Source organism: Desmodus rotundus, chromosome 12, assembly GCF_022682495.2.
Source record: "Desmodus rotundus isolate HL8 chromosome 12, HLdesRot8A.1, whole genome shotgun sequence".
NCBI classification, from domain to species: domain Eukaryota; kingdom Metazoa; phylum Chordata; class Mammalia; order Chiroptera; family Phyllostomidae; genus Desmodus; species Desmodus rotundus.
Window position 1 is genome coordinate 31,760,741 of NC_071398.1, and position 17,541 is coordinate 31,778,281.

The 17,541-nt window shown below is 52.6% G+C and overlaps 1 protein-coding gene across 8 annotated transcripts in view; it reads left to right on the forward strand.

Annotated features, from left to right (window-relative positions):
* The window catches only part of ACSF3 (acyl-CoA synthetase family member 3), an 83,906-nt gene extending 78,847 nt beyond the window's left edge, over window positions 1-5,059 (forward strand). For 2 of the 8 annotated variants that reach the window (XM_071220037.1, XM_071220041.1), the window contains 2 exons: window positions 135-246; window positions 4,683-5,059. In XM_071220037.1, coding sequence (XP_071076138.1) covers window positions 135-246; window positions 4,683-4,830 — 260 coding nt within the window. In that variant the 3' untranslated portion in view covers window positions 4,831-5,059. The other 6 variants (XM_045191803.3, XM_071220039.1, XM_071220038.1 and 3 more) reach the window with 6 other exon arrangements.
* Window positions 5,060-17,541: the final 12,482 nt, after the last annotated feature.

Below are 17,541 nucleotides of genomic sequence, written 5' to 3' on the forward strand. Positions count from 1 at the left end.
AAGCTGCTGGGAAGCTGCTTCCCACGACTCGCTCCAGGGACCCCACATCCCTGCGTTTCCTCTACGTTCCTGGCTACTCTTAGCCAGCAGTGGTAATTTGGCATTTATGATGCCCTGCCCTGTTTTGTCCACAGATGTGGCTGTGATTGGTGTTCCAGACATGACATGGGGCCAGCGGGTCACCGCAGTGGTGACACTTCAAGAGGGACACTCACTGTCCCACAGGGAACTCAAAGAGTGGGCCAGGTAAGGACTGGGCAAGCAGGGCCAGGCGGGGCTTGTGGGGTCAGGGCAAGGGATGGGTGAGGCAGGAGCCATCCCACCTCAGAGGCGTGGGTGGGCAGGGGCGTGGACTGTCCTGTGGTCTGGGGAACATGTGGCTGGGAGTCTTGGGCTTTGCTGTCATCCATCTTAAGGGGGACCTAGAAGGTCAGGCAACATGATACTTAGATGAGGCTGCCCCGACAAAGGGCTCCCAGGAGGCTTTGTGACGGTGACAGAGGCAGATCCAGAACCCATTCGTGCCCACCACTGAGGAGCCACGAACACTTCCAGGAGAATAGGAGCTCCTGCTCCCAGCCACACAGCTGCAGTACGAGGTCTGGAGGAAGGTTCTGAGATGGCAGAAACACGTGCCCCTAGACAGGGGCCCCTGTGGTGAGCCAGCAAGTTCTCCCCTGGGTTTAGGAGCAGTCTGGCCAGGGGAACAGCTGGTGAACCTGCAGCCGAGCTCCAGAGCACCCAACCTGGCCCCGGGGCACTGGGGTGAGCCAGCTTGGAGGGCCTTCCTGCGCCCCTCCCCCTTCAGCCATGGTGCTCATACCTCAGCTGCGCTCCATGGATGCTGAGCGTGGGGCATTTTCATGTGCTCCTTGGGTGTTCACTGCCCACCCAAGGCCAGAGATCTGCCCTCCCGCTGAGGGGCCAGCCTCCCCACAGCAGCGCAGTCCCCATCCCTCCCTCACCCTGCACTAGAGTCACCCTTGCCTGACCCTAAACTCTCCCCAGAGCCTTCCTGCCATCTGTCTGATCCCGGTGGTTTCTGTGTCCCAAGGCTCACAGGCCCCTTTCCTGTGCCCACAGAGTTCAGGGATCAGTCCCAAGGCTGAACCCGAACCTCCTGTCCCATCCTTGCCAAAGGCTGGACAGGAGAGGACAAGGAGGAGGGTCCGAGGGAACCATGGAGCAGTGCCCTGCAAACTCAGAAAGGAAGCTGCTAGTGATCCCCCCTCCTTAATCTTAAATCCAAGAATTTCCTCCTCCCTACCCCGTCTCCCCGCACACCCCCTCCAACCCAACTTGCCTCCTTCTCAGCACTACAGATATTTTTGGCTTGTCCAACATGATTTCTCAAACAGTAGGAATCCTTGTTTCATCAGGGGCGGCACAGCTGGGCAATTAGATTCCTGGGACTTGCAGAAGCGCGGTTGGAGCACTGACGTTTAACAGAAGAGGAGAAGCCACTCTGATTAAACAATTACTCTGTTAACAACTGCGCAGGGGTGTGTGTGTGTGAGTGTGTGTGTGAGTGTGTGTGTGCCCTGTCCTGAGAGCTCCCCAAGTCTCAGGTCTGAGTCCACAGTCTCTCACTAACCTCAGGCAGGCGCCTGCATGCCTGGCATGGATCTCCGCTCCTTCACGCCCTGTGCTTGTCTCCCCATCTCCCTAAAATTCAGCTCCAGCATCTCTGCCAGCCCCCAGCAGCCCCCATCCTACACTGACGGTCACAGCTTGTGACTGTGGGTGTGAAAAGACTCTGAAATGGGCGCCATGTGCAGAGGATCTGGGGCGCTCTGGGAAGAAGCTTCTAGGAGGATGGGACTGGGCGGAGCAGGTGGCTAGCCTGTGTGCCCCCATGAGGACTGTCTCAGGCTGAAACTGGCATCTGGGCTGTGTGTCCTCAAATTGGACAGTCACTGGGTTGTAACACAGAGGCCGTCCACCCCGCAGAGGGAGGAGAGGGTCTTCCTTTCAGAGCCACCCTCTGCTTCCCTGTATGTGGGGGGGGGGGGGGTATGGGGAGTGCGGGGGGGCGGGGGCTGCACTCCGACTCTTGGATGCTGGCTTCTTAGCAAGGCTGCTGTTTCTTTCTACCTCATGTTTGCTGCCATTCAGGGTCTTTTTTGAAGAATTTAAAAAAGAACGTTTTCCCTTTTACTGCCATTTTTTTCATTTCTGAAGATACTTGCCGCCCCCTCAATCTTTCTGCTTCCCAAGTAAAGGGCTGTCCTCCTCCCCAATGCTACGCTTTTAGAAGGAGTGAGGGAGGCTGGCAGCCCCAGCTCAGGCAATGCGCCTTCCTGAGGGTGTAAGCGTGGCCTCGGAGCTGGGTCACACCACCACATGTGCAGGGCCTAGGCCACAGACAGCCTACCACCCTTCTATCCCCCCATCTGCCATGTGGAAATGGGCCAGATGGGACACACCTGGGGAGAATCCTCAGTGTCATCGTCTGATCAGACTGTGATGAGTAATGAGTGGCAGCTCAAGTCCTGTCCCAACTGTGCCCCACTATCCCTCTTCTAAGGAGGTGAGTGTGGAAGGCCGTAGTTAATACGTCCACTCTCCAGGTAGATTTCTTCACAGGGAAACTTGCTCTTAACAAAAAGCTCAGCTTTGCTGGATTGCAGTCCAAGGTCTCACTTCGCCTGGAAGCAGCAGTTCTGAGAGCTTCGTATTAGACCAGTTGCTAAGCTGGGACCCTTGGAGGAAAACAGGCCCAGCTCACAGACTCCATCCCAAAATAAAGGTCTCCTTCCCAGAAGGACCACCGTTCTTGGAAATGGCAGGGTCTGCAGATTTTAAACCTGCATTCTTCATGATGCCTTTAGATCATTTTTTTCATTTTATGGCTTTTGTTCCCTTTTACAGTGGTTACTAATTGGGGTTGATGATGTGAGTCTTTGACTTAACCGCAGTCTCCCTCCCATGGTGATGTCGGCTTCCTCATGCACAGATGGCCTGTGTGCTGCTATTGCTCTGCGTCTACTTTTGTATTTGTCACACAGCCACAGCATACTCCTTCATTTTTGTTCGAATGGCTGTCTCCTAAAGAGAAGTGAGAAGGAAACTGTGTCTGTTCCCTCTCTGCTGCTTTCCTGCCATGGCTCGCCCTCGGCTCTCTCGGCAGCGTCTCCTGCCTACAGACGTCCTCCCATCTGGTGCAGGTCTGCCGGCAAGGAACTGTCAGCGTCTGTGTGTCTAAAAATGTCTTTCATTTCACTTTTATTCTCTAAAGACACTTTATCTGGACGTGGGATTCTAGATTGACTGGCTTTTCTTTTAGTCCCTGGGAAATGGTGCCGTACTACCTCCTCGCCTGCACTGTTCATCTTGGGAATCGGCCATCATTTTGGACCTCTTCTGTGTAGGCCCTGGCACCCAGCTCAATGCTGGCATGGCAAAAGGAAGCCAGGCGTGGGGAGAGCCACAAAACAACGTGCCGCCTAGACACCACTAGAGACACTAAGTTTTGGCAGCCAGGCTGCAGAGCAGGGGGCAACTATGTTCCAGGGGCAGGTGGGGGTGTTGGGCCCTAGGGGTTCACCCTGCCACACTGTCAGGGTCCCCAGGCCAGTCCTGGTGGCTTGTCTCAGCAAAGTCCAGCCTCACCTCACATGTTGTCTTAACCCTAGTGGGCAGTCCCGGCCATTTCCTGCAGCTGCCAGGACCGCAGGTGGTGGCAGTGTCTCCTCATGAGCCAGCAGCAGCCTGCACCCTGAGTGGGCTGGAATGGGAGCCACAGCACAGCCCTTGGCCTGCAGCAGTCTGTGTATGGCAGGAGCTGGCTTGAGATAGCAGTGTGTTCAGGCCTATATTGCTGATGCTTTCTGCCTGTGGGCAGATGGACCCAGCCTGCAAGGGTGATTAGGTTCATGTTTATTCATAAGCACCTGGCTGCTTAGGTGAGATTTGGGGTTTCTCTTCTACCCCCACCACTGGCTCCTTGCTACAACTCATTCTCATTGGCCAAGACTGCCCCACAGCTACAGCCTGGAGGGCCCCACCCTCCTGTTGGCCCTGGGCAGGCACTGAGAGGCCACATGTCCCGCACTCCACTGTCTGTATCACTCCAGCCTGGCCTAAAAGTCTTTGTCAGCAGCCCCAGAGGCTAGAGCCCCCATGGCCCAGGAGGCCAGGAACTACCACCCCAGGCAGCATCCCGTGCTTCTACAGTTTCCTTACCAAGGGGGGATGTGGCCCCGCGTGTGGCTATTAGAGAGCAGGGAGCAGGCAGCTCTTGTCTGCCCAGAAAAGGCCTCGGGAGGGAGAGTGTGGGCCTGCAGCCCAAGGAGGAGTTCCAGAGTGGGGCCTATGGGTGCAGGACCCCAGCAGGTGGCCCCACATGGGAGAACACATGTAATGGGGTGCCCCTGTTGGGAGTGGGGGGTGCCAGGCTCTGGTGCGGGGAGGCCACCATCTCTGCCCATCTGGCCAAGGCTGCTGCAGTGACCAAGGTACAGAGTGGGACTGGCTCTTTCCAGCTCCAAGAGTATTGGCCCCAAGTACAGCTCATCCTTACCCCCCGATCCCGGTGGACAGAGGGGCATCTCTGTGTTAGCGTGCCCTGCAGCAGGGTACCCTCCTGGGACAGGCAAAGATATGGCTGGGCTTCTGGGCCATGCAGTGGATGCCTTCCGGGCCCAGAGTTCCTGCCGCTCAGGCCATGCTTATCTCTGCAGAGGTGTCCTGGCCCCATATGCCGTGCCCTCGGAGCTCTTGCTGGTAGAAGAGATCCCAAGGAACCAGATGGGGAAGATCAACAAGAAGGACCTTGTCAGGCAGTTCTACCCGCACAGCCAGGCAGCGCCAGAGGCCAGGCACCCATGAGTCAGCATCTGCTTTCAACCAGAACCTCCCAATTGAGTACAACAGAGTCTAGCCTGATGGGATGAGATCGCAGCAAGAGGCCTTCTCTGCCCTGTTTTTGTCCCACACCCACAGCCTTGTCTGACCTCTTGTGCCCTGAGGCTGCTGGGCAGGTCCCAGAGGGGTCCGGCTGTCACCCAGGGATGCAGGTCTTCAGAGAAAATTCAGTAAAGCTGCACAGAGAAAAGAATGCCTGTGCTGTGCTGTCTGCCCGGGACCTGCATGGGGGCCGTGCTCCAGGTGGAAACAACGTACTCGTCTGCACACGTGTGCATGTCACACAGCGAGGAGAGTCTCCCACTGTCTAGGATGCCTGTGTCACTGCCCGACGTGACCTGCGACCCCTACAGAGCCTCATGATTGAACCCTGACTGTTCTGAGGAGCCCACCCTGAGGATGGGCCTGGTGTCCAGGTGAGGGGGGTTGGGCATGCTGTCATCTCTTCTGTCCTCCCTGGGATTTCCCTGTGTGGCTCTAGGACAGTCCACATCTTAAGAGTGGCATCATTATGCCCCAGAAGCCTGGTAGAGCTCACGTAGGCCTTCAGGGCCAAGCTGACCACCATGGGGACAAAGCTCAGGGGACCTGAGGGCCAGGGAAGCCAAGTGCCTAGACCCTCTGCCAGGTGTAAACCCTCAGCCCCGACAAAGGGAGCCTTCTAGACTCCCTTCTAGACTATGGGCCTCAAACTTCAGAGATGGACAAGGTGGTCAATATTTTAGTCTCTGTGGCCACATGGTCGCTATCAGAACCGCTCACCTCTGCTGTAGTAGCTTGGATTCCACTGTTCTCCTCTGGAGTCCAAATCCTCCCCTGTAGAGTCCGGGGGCTGTCCCACCTTGACCCTTAACCCCCACCCCTCCATGCTGCTCTCTCCACACACCCCTGCACCCCCCAACCCCTCCTTTCAGTCGTTATCTAAATGCCACCTTCTCCTTCCCAGATCCCCCCCAAGGCACCCCTCCCACTCCCCCCTAGACAGGCCCTGGCCCCCCACCATCCCCAGACTGCTGAAGAGCGAGTCCCGTCACATTCCCACTTCTGCTCTTGGCGTTGGTTCAGATGCCTGGGTGCCCCTTCCGCGCTCTTGAGCAGAGAATCCAGAAGCTTCCAAAGTTTACCAGAGACCAAGGTGGCTCCCCTGCCCAAAAACAGTGGGAAGTGGCACTCATAGCACCACAAGAGTCTGGCCTTGGCTGTCCCCGAACTGTGTGTCTGGAAGAGCCATAAACTGGGGGGGGTTGGGGGCTGGAGGAGCCACCCAGCCTGCACAGGGGTGCAGGGCCTTGTTGAGAGGCTATAGCTGGTGAGGGGCAGCAGGCCTGGACCACTCCTCCCACCCCAGTGCTGCATGTGGCCTGTGATGCCCCCAGTCGGACACTGGATGTGGCGTGTACTCAGAGGATCATCCCTCCCGTCTGCGGTCTGGACACATGTGCCAGCCACCCACCTACGAAGCAGACTGCCCTAGAGGGGCTCAGTGGCTGTGCCCACAGCTGGCTCCCTCACCACCGCGGTGGACACTGAGGCTCCCCCTGTCCTTTGGCCCTGTGGGAGCGAGGGAGCCACGTAACCACGTGCCACTTAGCCCAACCCCGCTCAGCGCTGCAGGGTCTTTGCTTAATCCCCGTGACTTGACACTGCATGTCTTGGTACCGCAGTTTTGTTTCCTCAAAGTATTTTCATAATTGTTTGATTTATGCTATAATCTATATCAAATACTTTAAAAAAGTAGCAGTCATCTTCAGCTAACAGCAAGACTATAGAAGGATGTTGATTTGTCCTTGGAACAGGTCTCTCTAAGGTACAGAACCCTGGGCTCCACTTGTTAAATCAACATGACCGAGGGTCACGAGGCTTCCAGAAAATTCCCCCTTGACTGAAAATCCCCCTGCCCCCACACCCACATCTGGGGCAGCCCACCCACCCCACACTCAGCTCCCACAGGAAAGCCAAGAGCAGGCACCCTGGGAGCTGAGCTGTGACAGCCCATCTGCCTGCAACCTCACTAGGAGGGGTCCAGCTGGGTCTGGGCTTGTCAGCGGGCAGCCCGGGATACCCAGGGCTCCTGATGGGGGCTGCCGCACAGACAGGCTGCCTCCTTGAAGCAGAAGGAAGGCTGGCCTCTGCCTGCAGGGTCCCTCAAGACCCTGAGTGGAGGGAACACACCTGGCTCAACCAGTCCCCGAGTTCTGCCATGTCCCTCCTTCTGGGTGTGCTTGCGAGCAGCTAGCATCTGTGTGTGCAGGCCCGGAGGACCAGCCAAGGTAAAAGAACCCCCATGGGTGACAAGCTTGAAATGGCCACAGAAACGTTGGGGCCAAAACCTCCCAGGCCCTTCCCAGTATCAGGCCCGTACCCTCCCTGCCCAGGTTCTCCTATTCCGTGATCGGAGGCTGGTGCTTTTCTTGTCTCTTCGGGTCCTGACCAAGGACTGAGGACTCTGCTTCGTCAGAAGTTGAGTCTGGGGGCTGGCAACCCCATACAGCCTCCCACCTAGGAGCTCCCCGGCCCTCCTGGCTCCCCAGAGGATGCCCCAGCAGCGTGCCAGGGCAGGAATGGAGTTCCCGCCACTGGGGTCAGCAGAGCTCAGGCCCCCAGCGCCCACTGCCCAGGCACCAGGCATTTCTGTATCTGCCCAGCCACTGCCACTGCTCAGACCTATGCCTAATCGCCATCCTGACCCTGCTGCTGCGCCTTCAGCCTGAGAGTCCCGACAGTCAGGGATGCACCCAGGCCTACCTCGAACCCACAGCCACTGTGTATGTGTCCCAACTCTCGGTGTCTTCCCCCTAGGGAGACATGGACCTCACCCTGCCACCTTCATACTTGGAACCTAAAAATGCCCTTACCTGGGCCAGCTTTCCCCTGGAACCTTTCTCCTGCATTCCTCCCAGAGTCAGGGAAGTAGCAGGGAGAGTCACAGGCACAGACACCCAGCCAAGAACAGAACTTGGCACTGGGCCTCAGGGCCAGCACAGGTGCACCTCGTGTCCTGGTGAGTCCCCACCCCTGAGGGCCAGGGGCTCAGCTCTCCAGTTGTGTCCAGAAGCAGAGCTGCCTGCCACTCTGGTTCCCACTGTGGAGCTGGGATCCACTGGCAGCCCAGGGCCCCTGGGGAACAAGATCCCATGTCTGCTCAGAGTGGGGGGTGGCGACCCAACTAGTGCCCAGAGAGCCAGGTCATGGGGCTCTAAGGCTGGGGTTCCTGCCTGGGGGGTGGAGGTTCTGGAGATTGTCCCTGCTCCAGTCCATTGGAGGCAAAGTGAGACAATCATGCAGGAAACAGCAGCTTGGTACCCAGTTTTTAAAATTTATTTATTTTAAATCCTCACCCAAGGACGTTTTTATTGTTTAGAGAGAGAGTCGTCAATGTGAGAGAGAAACATTGATCAATGGCCTCCCATATGTGCCCCAACTGGGGATTGAACCCACAAACTAAGTATTTGATATGTGCCCTGACTGGGGATCAAACCCACAACATTTTAGTGTACAGGATGCGGCTCCAACCAAGCCACCCGGCCAGGGCACGGCACCCAGTTTTAGATGAGAACTGTGTAAAACTAGGTACAGTGCCAGGCTGACTTTAACCAACAATGAATAAAAGATACTGCCTACAGGGGCACATACCGCACACACATCCCTGCATACATGTGTGCTCACATGCATGGCCACACACCTGTGTATGTGTGTGCTCACAGACATCCCTGTGTGCATACCTGTGTTCACACACACACACACACATGCCCTGTGACAACCCCCAGGTTTTGGGGCTGAGACCAAGATTATGAAACAGTTTTCCAAGAGTCCCTGGAGTCCCCTTAAACTCTGAAATCCGAACTCTTTTCCTCTTTTATGTTGAGTTTTTACATCTAAAAAATTTTGAAGACAGATTCCAGCACTAAACAGTAAATTTGAAAACAGCACTAAGTTCTTAGAGGTCCTGTGCTGTAACCTCCCTCTGGGGGTCCTGGGCACCTGTACCACCCCTGTCCTACCTACCTCCTCCTGTCCTCTTTACTCCCTGGGCCTGTCTGTGTGCCCACCTTACGTTCCAGCCTCTGGACAGAGTTGTGCCAGAGTTCCCCATAGGACCCCTGGAACTCCCCAGCCCTCCTTAGCCCCTTCCCTATTAGTGCCCTCCCCATCCTCTCACCCCCCATATTCCCCTCACCACCCCCACAGTCCCCCTGTCCCCTGTCCCTGTGTCCTCAGTGGTTGCATTGGGGCCTGTCTCTGCATCTCTGGTCAATTCCTCAAGGTCACCTTTGTCATTGAGGTCCTATGTGCACTGTTAGGGCTGCTTGGTGGCCCTTCTAGAACCTGAGCCAGAGAAGCCCACACTTCACCAGGACCCCTAAGCCCTGCCTTGGGCCCTGCAGGGCCAGCTGTCCCTTCCCACCGGGCTGTGAGCAGTGGTCAGACCAGCCCTTTATCCTGCCTGCAAGAGTCAAGTGTATCCTTTGTTAAAACATCAAGGATGCAATATGTTCTTAGCTCACCAAATAGATCAATATCAAATTATCATGTCCCACATTCATAACTCTTACGCACGCAACAACAGGGGGACAAGGTCACTGGAGAATAAATAGCAGCAGAGGCGCTTTGTGATCCATCACTGCAGACAGCCGCAGGCGTCCTGCGCGGCACTGACACGGCCATTAATAAAGCGGGGAGATGGATGACTGCAGGCACCTGAACATGAGGGAGAGGGGCATGGGGGTCCCACTCCAGACCCCAGTGTGTTCACATACCTGATGGGACCAGCTGCTCTCCTGGCCACAGGGGCCTTGGGGGGGGGGGCACCTCATGAGAGTGCTCTTAGCCCATTTTACAGATGAGGAAACTGAGGCCCAGTGAGGTGAGCAGCTGTCCCAGGGCCTCAGGAAGAGAAAGGCTGTGGCGCAGCCCATGCTGTTTGGGCCCAAAGCCCTGGTTCTTCTACCTTCAGTAGCTCTGAGGGGTGAGGTCAGACACACGAGTAACTAAACCAAGCTGCTGACGGGCCCTATCAATGTGCATGGTGGGCCCTGGAGGGGCGGCAGGCACTTCCTCGGGAGTACTCCCAGAAATGCTGTGGGAACACTCCAAAGGAAGTGGCATTTGAGCTGGTCTTGAAGGAGTCAGCCTTAGAAGAAGGTGGGGCAGCATGGTCCAGGGCACAGGCCTGGATGAAGCCAGCAGGCCCCTGGGCTGTTCTGCCTGTTAGAACCTGGGAGAGGAGGCTAGACAGGAGATCAGGAGCAGGGGACTGGCGTGGGGTGGCAGCATGCTGGAGACGTGCTTGGTGCAGGGAGGAGCATGGCACAGGTGCCCCAGAGGAAAAGGAGCTGGTCTCCGGCCTGCTTGGCAATGGCAGCCCATCCCTGGGGTGGCCTGGTTCAGTGTTCCCAGGTAGGGAGCTCATCTGGAACTGATCAGGAACTGTGGAAGCTACAACAGGGCTGTCCTAAAGGAGCCTGAGCCCACCTCTGCCAGGTTCCTGAGGGGTCCCCAGCTGCCCTCAGATGCTGGAACCACCAGTGAGGTCCCCCAAAGTTGTCCACATCCTGGTCCATGAGGCTGGGCCTGTGAATATGTTACTTCACCAGGCAAAGGAGTCTTAAAACAGAGGCTGCTCCTGGGTCCCTGGGTGGGCCCAGTGTCATCATACAGCCCTAACATTTGGAGGGCCAGTCAGGGAGACGATGGGACACTTGAGTGGCCGTTTCTGGCCTGGATCATGGACAGAGGGGCCAAGGGCCAAGAAGCCGGAAAAGACGAGGAAGCAGGTTCTCCCCGGAGCCTCCAGGAGGAGCCAGCCCCACGGCCCCTGGTTTTAGCCCCGGGAGGTGGTGCTGGCCTCCACCCTCCAGGCTGTGGGAACACAAAGTGTCAGTTTAGTCTCTAGATGTGTGGTGATTGTTAAACTTCTTCCATGTTTCCTGTATCTTGCACCAACTTCCTGTCAGCTGCCATTTAAGAGGACAACAAAGGGGGCTGTTGAAGGATTTTTTTGGAACATGGCCCATATGGCCTCTCTGTTGTTCCTGTGTTCTCTCCATCCCGCGACCTGGGGTCTCTGGGCCGGCATGACCACAAGGCCTCTGCCCCAAGGAGTAAACTGAGGCGTCCTTCACAGGCTCACAGGTAATGTTCCCTCAAGAGACGAAGAACATGGGAAATGGGTGCAGACAGGCTTATAGAGGGGCATCTGGGTGGAGAAGTGGACAGGTTGGGGCAAGGGGTTCCAGGACTTAGAAGGGGGAGCCTGGCTCATCCAAGGCCAGGGTGGGAGGCCCCACTGTCATCCTTCCATCTCCCCTTGCAAACCCTTCCCTTCCCTCTTCCATGTCCCAGTTCCTCTAGTCAAGTGCTGAGGTGGGCGGCCAGGGTCTGAGGACGCACCCTGACACACTCATGCTGGCCGTGTGCCCCTCACCCTGTTTCCTCATCTGTGAAGTCAGAGTCAAGGGTGCCCATGCCCAAGGGCAGGAGAAGGAGTCAGTGAAAACCACATTCTGGAAGGTTCCTCCAAGCTCCCAGCATAGGCTGCAAGCCTGGCAAGAGGGGGGCTTTCTTTCTTGGCCCTCAGCTGCTGTCAGGTGGTTTTCAGGGTCCTCTCCCTGAAGGGAACTGTGGCACCTGGGTGCCAGGCCAGCAGGAGCCACCCCAGAACAGGGGGCTCAGGAGCACTGGACAGGGCAAGGCCTGGGCAAGCAGGGCCCGGACCACAGCTGAGGGGCAGAGGCTCATCCTGCAGCATAGCCACATCAGAGCACAGAGCGGGTCCAGGAGGGTAGCTCCCGCCTGACCGTGACCACCCTGGTCATGGCTTCCCCCCTACCCTCAGCAGCCTCCCTGTTCTCCCCTGAGGCCATGGAGCCCCCTCAGCATGGGACTGGGCAGGTGGCCCACTGTGACCCACTGGCAGGGGGACTGCCAGTCTCTGACCCCTGACCTCAGGCACAGCAAGCACTGGGCCCAGAGGAGCACAAGCATTTCCCTCAGGCCTCTCCAAAGACACCATCACTCTGCATCTGCTGGTGTGTGGGGCTTCACATGAGTGTGTAAAATGCGCAGCACGTGCATGTGTAAGAAGAGTGGGCACATGCACGTGGGGCTGTGCATGCATGTGCAGGCTTGGGCATGAGCAACCATGTTTGTGGGCCGCATGCTGGCTTTCAGGCATGACCTGCTTGTGTGGGAATTTGTGGTCAGGTACAGGGCTTGCCCCAGCGCATCTGCACTTTGCTTGCCTCCCCAAGGTCTCTCCCAAGACCGAGCTGTGCCCACCCAGCAGCCCCTGTCATCATCAGCTTGCAGGACACGTCGCCCATTGACAGTCTGATCATACAGACACAGCCATTCAATTACTCGGTAATGGCTACGGGCCATTAAGCCAGCAATCTACTTCATTCCAGCCTGCCAGCCCTTTCCTCACCACCGAGCAATAAAACCATTAAAACAACAACGGCAATGAGCAGGAGCATCCTCAGTGTACCAGCAACATTCCTGTTAGCACTGCCATGACAGGGAAGAGCCGCCCCTTAGAAAGAAGGTGGGACACTGCACCTTCTGCACACACGCGCACACGTGAATACAGACACACGTGGACACAGGCATGTACATGCACATGTGGGCACCACACACATGGGCATGCATGCACATACACAGGCATGTGCACTCATCTGTGCACATACACTCAGGCACAGGGTTGGTGCACACATGTATATGAACACAAATGTATACCCAACACACTTGGGCACATGTGTGTATAGCCATGTGCCTGTATAGCATGCACAGACACACATGTGTGCATAGGCATGTGTGTGACACACATGCTTACACATGGACACATAAATGTCCATAGGCAACACAGATCTGAGCTTTGAGGCTACCCACTAAGGGTCTGCTGTCCTCGGGCACCTGGTGGCCAGTGACAGCCAGAACAGGCTCAAAGAGAGCTTGGGGACATGCTGAGAGCTGACAGCAGCTGGCACCAGACCCCATTCTTTCCAAAGAGGCTGTGCCTGTGCAGAGCTGCCCAGCACATGTGAGATCCAGTCTCCCCTCCGTGCCAACATGGACACTCAGACTTTTAGTTTCTGCCACTGTGCTGGGTGTGGAGCGGGGTCTCTTTGTTTTAATTGGCATTTCCATAATTACTAGTTAAAAGAAATAATTTAAACATGTTTATCGGCCATTTGTGTTTCTTATTTTCTGAAATTGCCTGTTCATGTTCTTTGCCCATTTCCTATTGGTTGTTGATAATTTTTTTGATTATGCATTAGTTAATGCGGCTTGCCTTTTACTTCGTTTAATGATATCTGCAATATGCATAATTTAAAATTTTTCATGTATTCAAATGCATTAATGTTTTTTATGGTTTGAGTTTTTCTTGCCTATAAAAGCCTTTCCTACTCTAAGCTCTTAAATACATTTTTCCATATGTTCTTCTTAAAGTTACAAAGCTTTGCTTTTCTCATTTAAGCTCTTAATTCACCAGAAATTCATTTTCGCATATATGTGGTATGAAGATCCCCGAGGTTCCCAACACAGAATAACAAGTGATCCCAGCCACAGAACCCTCGGTTTCTCCCCCCAGGCTGCACTTGGCATCTGTTCTCTGGTGGGTACCCACCTGCTCTGTCCTGCATTTCCGGCCCCGTTCCACCCACTCTTTTCTAGGCTGCCGATACTCCTGGCTCACTCCCTAAGTCTTGATATTAGTTAGGACAAGACACCATTCCTATTTCCTTTCTCAAAACAGTCTTGGCTCTTCTCAGCCCCTAGCTCTTCCATCTAATTTTAAGAGTAGCTTAAAGTTCCTTTTTAAAAAACCTCATTGGAAACTTGATTGGAGGTGATTAAATTTATAGCCTAATCTGTCAAGACTTGACATCTTTACAAACCGCATCCTTCAGTCTGTGGACATGACCCAGCTCTGCCATGTTCTTTGTTATAACTGTACACATCCTCTGAGAGGTTTAGTCCCAGGGAGGGGCTTTATACTTTTTGTTGGAAACCTGAATGGAATTTTTACTTCTTTTTAAATTGGTTATTGAAATGGTGTGTTGATTTCCAGCCTGCAGCCTTGCCGAATTTGTCAATTTCTTGTGGGTTGTCAACATCCACCTATTAGCACAGTTCTCTCTCCTCCTTTACAATTCTTAGCCTACCAATTCTCTTCTCCTCTTACTGCTTGCTGAAATCTCCAGTAAACTAAAAACTAGAAGAAGGAGGATGGGCAGACACCTCTGGAGCTACATCTAACTCTGAAGGTGGGTGCAGGTGGACGCCCTGACTCAGATCAACTCATGGATTGCTGCCCCTACTCGCTAAGATGTCTCATGAATGAGTGCAAAATTTTATTGACATTTTTTCTTTGCTGTCTTTAATCTGTTGATGTGGGTGATTTTCTGATGTTACACTTGTGCCCTTGAGATAAATCCTACTTGTGGAGGGTGGGGAGCTGAATTAGATCTTGTTTAATATGTTATTTATCTAGCAACCTGGTTTCTTGTCTACAATTCCAAAATCAAAACTCTGAAAACCAAAGTTTCTTGTTTGAGGTTTTATTTTTTTATGTTTGTGGTAAACTCATGTGACAGATACCATGGACTAAATGTTGTGTCACCTGAAAATTCATGTTGAGACCTAACCCCCAATGTGATGATGTTAGGAGGTGGGGTCTTTGGGAGACAGTTAGGTTGTGAGAGTGGGGCCACCATGATGGAATTAGTGCCCTTGAAAGGGACCCCAAGACACAGAAAGAATATACGGTCTATGAACCAGGAAGCCCTCACCAGGTATCAAATTGGCTGATCTTGGACTTCCGGCCTCCAGAGCTATGAGAAATCAGTGTTGCTGTCTATAAATCACCCAGTCGTGTTGTCACAGCAGCCTGAGTGGAGCAAGACAACAGACAAACCTGAGCAGAAGGGACATGAGGCTGTGTCAGTATTTGTGCATTGGCTGCAGATCCCTAGGGAATAACACATTGTGTGGCCAATTTGCCTTTGAAATATCGGAAAAATTCTGAATCCCAGAACCCTTCCTGCCCAAGGGGTTTGGGTGGAGGATTTAGGCCTGAATATTTTTAAATCATCACCTGAGGACATTTTTTCATGCTTTAGAGAGAGAGAAAGGGAAAGAGAGAGACAGTGAGAGAAAGAGAGAGAGAAACATTGGTGTGAGAGAGAAACATCGATTGGTTGCCTCCTGTATGCGTCCTGACTGGGGACCTAATGTGCAACCTGACTGGGAATCAAGCCCAACCTTTGGGTCTGTGGAACCATGCTCCAGCCACCTGAGCCGCTCCAGCCACCTAAGCCACCAGCCAGGGCTGGGCCTGCATTTTATTATGATTTTGAAGGGGGTCATGTGGCCCGGAGAGCTTCCAAGCCTGCTGTCTTTTCATGAACATGGTGTCTTTGATTACTGATTTGGCTTCTTTAAGGGTTACTGGTTTATTCAAAATTGTCACTTATTTGTGAGTCCATTTGATTACCTGATTTTCTATAAAACCATACATTCATCTAGGTTTCAGATTGATTGGCATAAAGTTGTGCCTGGCCTTCTCTTATGACCTAGAACCTCTCTCCTGCCTGTAATTAAACTCTCCTCACAGCTCTCAGAGTCTTCCTCACCATTCTTGCTACATTTGTCCGTCTGACTTTCTCTTTGGTTTGCTAATCCTCGCTGCGTTTCTTTTGTTTCATCAACTTCCGGTCATCGTTCTTCCTTTCCTGCTGGCTTAGGTTGGACCCTCCCTCACTGGCTTCTGTCTGGCTTGCTCTTATAAATACATCCCAGGTCCTTAGGCACCACCAGTTCCAAACACTCGGTGATTTCCACTTCGATTTAACCTCTCAACGCAGGAGCACATTTCAAGCCACCATTCTCCTGCTCTCCATGTAATTCCATAAGAACACGGGCCATGTGATTCCAGTCCTTTGAAATCTGAGGTGCCCTTGTGTCCTGTGCAGCTGGGTTTTGTTTCAGAGTTGAGAGACTGAAAAGAATCTGTTAGATGGACTTTGTTAATTTGGTCACCTCAGTGCCCCTGTGTGGCCTGCCTGACCCCTCGGTATGAGGCATGTTGAAGTCCCACCATGTTCAGTGGTTCTTCTTTCCTTGTCCTTCTGTCAGTTTCCCTTCATGTATTTCAACATTGTATTTTCAGGCCCATGTTATACTTGATTATTACATTTTTTGGTGGATGTTATTTAGCATCTTTCTTTATCCCGTTTGTGGATTTTCCTTAAATTATACAGGGTCCGGCAGAAGTAAGGCCTGCTTGAGTGTGGTTGGTAGGGTAATAATATGGGTGTAATAATTTATAGTTTTAATTTGAACATTTCACCTAAAATGTCATATGGTGTGCTTGAGTATGATATTGTTATGTTACAGAATCGCATGCTTATGATTTTGTAATAAAAAAAGATTTTGTAATAAAAAGGGGCGTTATCGTTATTTGTGCTGGACCCTGTATTTGGCTGAGGTTAACATTGCTATTCCAGCTTCTGGGGCTCACACTTCAATGGCTGGTCCTTGCAGTCCCTTGTCACCCACCTCTGTGTGGTGTGTGTGAGTGTTGCATAGGCGGCACAGCGAGACCCAATGCGTTCCATTTATTGTGACTACTGATGTATCAGGACTTACCCATATTTTGCCGTGTAAAATGCACATGTACCTTTTTGGCCCAAACTTTCAGGAAAAAAATCTTTCATTTTAATTTATTAATTCAATATTTTATTTATTTATATTCCGAAACAAAACTGATTATCATATTCCAGGGTATTATTTTGCATAGAGATATTGTTACTGCTTTCTAGAGCTACACTTCTAATGCATAAGCATAAATAAAATAATTTAAAACATTTATATAGATACAAAATTAGTACTACTCATATATATTATGCACCCTTATTTTTCCCTCAAAAATTTGGGCAAAAGAATGTGCATTATACATGGCAAAATACAGTATTTCTGCAATCTTCTTTTAAAAGATTTTATTTATTTATTTTTAGAGAGGGGAAGGGAAGGAGAGAGAGAAACATCAATGTGTGATTGCCTCTCGCATGCCCCCCAGTGGGGAAGCCTGCAACCCAGGCATGTGCCCTGACTGGGAATCGAACTAGTGACCCTTTGATTTGCAGGCTGGCACTCAGTCCACTGAGCCACACCAGTCAGGATATTTCTGCATTCTTATTTTGTATTTTCTGTCTGCCACCTTAGGGATTTTTGCTTTGCTGTTTTTGCCTCCTCTTTTGTTGTATAAATAACCTTCTCAACTTTTTTCTCTTTGATTATTAGGAAATTATAAATTAAATTTCTGTTCTTTGAGAACTCTTAAAAACTTCTAAATACATACTATAAAGTCTATAGGTCTTCCTCCAACCAAGTGTATGGTTAGGCGGTACCAGGACACAGCTGTAGCATGCTGTGATATGCCTGCTCCTTCCTCTGAATGTCACCCCTCCATCATCTTGGTACATCTTTAAAGTTCCAGTTTTGGTTTTGGTTTGGGGGACAAAAATTAACAGGCTTTGTTTTTACGGTCAATCGGTAAGCTTACTGATATTTTATCAACTTCTTGGCTCAACAGATTTCATCTTAATAAAGAATGTTTTGTAATAGTTCTCTTAAAAGCATCTGAGTGGGGGACTCGATCGATCTTTGTGTACC